The sequence below is a fragment of the Coregonus lavaretus genome, assembly GCF_964263955.1.
Source record: "Coregonus lavaretus genome assembly, chromosome: 19".
In the NCBI taxonomy this organism is placed as follows: domain Eukaryota; kingdom Metazoa; phylum Chordata; class Actinopteri; order Salmoniformes; family Salmonidae; genus Coregonus; species Coregonus lavaretus.
In genome coordinates, this window is record NC_140006.1 from 39,649,288 (window position 1) to 39,653,454 (window position 4,167).

At 36.5% G+C, this 4,167-nt stretch overlaps 1 protein-coding gene across 1 annotated transcript in view; it reads left to right on the forward strand.

Moving 5' to 3' along the window:
* Positions 1-991: 991 nt before the first annotated feature.
* LOC311146299 (potassium channel subfamily T member 2-like) overlaps positions 992-4,167 on the forward strand; it is a gene marked incomplete at its 5' end in the record, with an annotated part of 53,827 nt that continues 50,651 nt past the window's right edge. The window contains 6 exons of the mRNA XM_084182789.1: positions 992-1,086; positions 1,868-1,947; positions 2,359-2,458; positions 3,144-3,188; positions 3,662-3,710; positions 3,892-3,951. Coding sequence (XP_084038915.1) covers positions 992-1,086; positions 1,868-1,947; positions 2,359-2,458; positions 3,144-3,188; positions 3,662-3,710; positions 3,892-3,951 — 429 coding nt within the window. The remainder of the gene's footprint in view (positions 1,087-1,867; positions 1,948-2,358; positions 2,459-3,143; positions 3,189-3,661; positions 3,711-3,891; positions 3,952-4,167) is intronic.

The window sequence follows — 4,167 nt, forward strand, 5'->3', positions numbered from 1 at the left end:
TTTTTTCTCTTGCAAATATATATATATATATATATATATATATATATATATATATATATATATATATATATATATATATATATATATATATATATACGTACATACACATACATACATACATATGTGCCCTTCTTTGCGAGGCATTGGAAAACCTTCCTGGTCTTTGTGGTTGAATCTGTGTTTGAAATTCACTGCTAGACTGAGGAACCTTACAGATAATTGTATGTGTGGGATACAGAGATGAGGTAGTCATTCAAACATCATGTTAAACACTATTATTGCCCACAGAGTGAGTCCATGCAACTTATTATGTGACTTTTTAAGCAAATTATTACTTCTCAACTTATTTAGGCTTACCAGAACAAAGGGGTTGAATACTTATTGACTCAAGACATTTCAGCTTTTCATTTTTTATTAATTAATAAACATTTTGAAAAACATGAATCCACTTTGACGTTATGGGGTATTGTGTGTAGGCCAGTGACAAGAAAACAACGCTATTTAATCCATTTTAAATTCAGGCTTAAACACACCAAAATGTGGAAAAAGTCAAGGGGTGTGAATACTTTCTGAAGGTGCTGTATATATTGAAATCATCCTTAATCATCATCACCAATAAACCGACGACTCCAATGACTGTAATGTGCGCTTTGGATGATGCTTACACTGATACCGGTCAGGCACGGCACCTCAAGAGGTTACATAATGATGCAATTGGATTTTGGGTGTTGTCGCACGCGCATGCGCGACCAAGGATGCTCAACAATGGGACGATTTTGAATAATAAGCCTATAGCTGCTTCCCTGTTTTCCAAATAATTAAACAATATTGTTGTGACGTATGCATTCTTTTTGAGCGCTTGGAATGAGGAGGCACAACTCTTGCGCACTCGGAGAACAACAATTGTTTGAAAATACTGTCATAAAAGTGTACATTTGAGATCTGGATTGAGATTATTTGTCCACTGATGTAGCTACAGCTGAGGAGAAGTATGGGTGATTTGGAGTTCGAAGTACCCCCTCTTCCCCCAAAGTATAGATTCAGAGACTTACTCCTCGGGGACCAGAATTTACAAAATGATGACAGGTAGGTTGAGTTTGTTTGACTTAATGTTAGCTACAATAAAATAAAAACAATTCTTATGTGGTTAAACACTGTTATAGCTAGTACAAAATGTAAGGTTGGTGGATAAAATATAAACATTTTTACTTGTTCAATATAATAATATATTTTGTGTTGTGATTTTGTGTAGTTGGAGAGGGGAAGATAATGTTTATGTTAATGGTGCACCCCTTAGAATGAATGTATCTGTGGAGGTTACATTTGTAGAAAGACCTACAGTATAATGGTGCTTGCATAAGAAAGGAATGAGACTATGATAGGTCTACAGCAGTTGATAGTCAAAGTGTATTTAGAGTTTGTACCTGTGGAATCTTTGCACTTGTGTAGCCGTTTCCTGCAGTAAAATTACCTAGTGGCCTTTTCATAATTAATAAACATGTTTGTTTTTATACAGCCGAAAATCAGGTGTTTCTATGTCAAATGGTTTTGTTATATTTCAGTCTTCTGTGATGTATATAAAGTGTAATATTGGGATGCAAACTCAAAACTGAATACATTACAACTCTATATCTGACATGGTACATGTGTCTTCTTCTTTTAAAGCCCGTAACCATGTGTGTGAGGTGTATAATTTCGTTTCAAAGTAGATTTGTTTAAGACTACCAAGAATCACTCTGTGTGACCCTGAGTTAGCCCACTGCAGTAAAAAGGTTAATACCCAGCATTACCCATGCTCAAAAACTCAGTAAATATGACATTATTCATTTTATTTACAGAAACAATTTATATGTATTTTTTCCCCAAGGGTGCAAGTAGAATTTTACGCCAATGAAAGTACTTTCAAAGAGAGACTTAAACTGTTCTTCATCAAAAACCAAAGATCAAGTAAGTAATCTTTTAAAATGTGTACCCACAGTTGAACTGCACTACATTCTGTGACTTAAGGTTATCCATCTAATAAATCTTATTTGTACTTTTTTAAAGATAGTAAAAATACACCTGTTGCATCAGTAACAAATAGCATCGGTCAAAATACACCCGTTGCATCAGTAACAAATAGCATCGGTCAAAATACACCTGTTGCATCAGTAACAAATAGCATCGGTCAAAATACACCTGTTGCATCAGTAACAAATAGCATCGGTCAAAATACACCTGTTGCATCAGTAACAAATAGCCTCAGTCAAACTGTTGAACGAGTTATAACTAAGGGTTCTCCTGGTCAAGTCACATGGTGAGGAAGTACTCCTGACCCTAGGTATGACATTATAACCGCTCTGTCTCTCCGTCTCCCAGGCCTGAGAATACGAGTGTTCGACTTCTCAATAAAGGTCCTGAGCTGTGTCCTATACATGTGTCGTGTATTCACAGACGACCCATCCAAAGGACATGGCTGGTAAGGACAGTCATTCAATGTGTCGTAGGTGCATTTAGATACCACGTGGAGTTCACTGAACTGTCACAGAAATTTTGCTTTTTATAACAACAATATAAGAGAAAGGGATAAATCAAAGAGAATGTGGAAGTATCAGTCATTAGCAGTACTGAACCATGCCATGTCAATTCTCAATGACAATGATTCCAACACTTTCATTTCTATGCCTGGAAACGGAGGAAGTGAATGTACTGAACATGTTCAAAATCTTAGAATCCACTGTCTATCATTCCATCTAGACTTGAGGTCTATCAAGGACATCATAACCATGCCTGTGTGGGACATTCATCTCATCTGGAAACATAAGCGAATAAGAGTCGGGTCGCTGTCGGGTCGCTGTGTACTTAGTCGTGATAGAAGGATGAGATGTGTACAGTCAGTCAGTTTACTCACCTTTGTCCTTTGATCTTAGTTCTATTTGTCATGTGTTTTTGTTCTACTTGACTTTTTTAATTAATTTTTTATAGTACTATTGATATTGATTACTACATTATTGGGAAAGAGTGAGCAAAAAAGGCATTTCACTGTACTTGTGCACGTGACAATAAAACTTAAAATATGACTGTAGAATGTATTTTCATTCAAGAGTATTGTGCACAGTTAGACATGTTGTTCATTAACTTGTCATATTTCTTTCTCTTTACAGCTGGGGATGCCCAAATCAAACATACATATTTTTAATGATTGACTGGTTAGTGTTGAATCTACTCTTATCTAATCCAGTGTTAAATACAAGTGAAAGAGAAGACCCTCTGTAGCTCAGTTGGTAGAGCATGGCGCTTGCAATGCCATGATAGTGGGTTCAATTCCCGGGACCACTCATATGTAAAATGTATGCACGCATGACTATAAGTTGCTTTGGATAAAATAGTCTGCTAAATGGCATATACACTGAGTGCACAAAACATTGAGAGAAGCATATTCAGACATGGGTTTAATATGTCAGTGGTTGCCTGGTAACAATGCATTGAGACCAGATCACTCACTTAGAGAGGAAACCCACCAGAACGCTGTGCGTCTGACCAGAATATGGGCTGGTGATTCTACATGTTGAATTGGCACAAACAGTCTCTGGAACCCAGCAGGTGGTTGCTATAACATGTTAATGTGGATCCTTAATAAATATCCAGCTGTGAACTATCGCACACCTTTTTTTCCCACCAGGTCTCCCATAATATGGGTCGAACGAAGTCTTGGCATATGGGCGTTACAGGTGAAATTTTCTTCACAATTCATTAACTTGTAGTTGTGGTTGCTAACTACTTTATACATGGGCACCATGCAATTACTACTGTTTGTTGTTTCTATCCACAGTCAACCTACTTTCCAATAATGTGAAACAGATTTTGTTTCTTAGAGACTTGATGAAAACAAAGCTTCTATTTCTTCAACAGGTGTCTGTGGCAGTTATCTGTTTTTTTGAAACTATTCTGTTGACCTACCTGAGTTACAAGGTGAGTCCTATCCTACTTTATAGGATGTCACTCAGTCTAAGGACACATTCATAGCAATGTCTATTCTACAGTCATATCAATATCACCACGCAATACACAACATCAATATTGTATCAAGTCAATAGATTGTTAAACAGAAGATAAGCCCCCAAAAGGGCTAAAAAATTAAGAAAGAAAGAAAGAAAGAAAGAAAGAAAGAAAGAAAGAAAGAAAGAA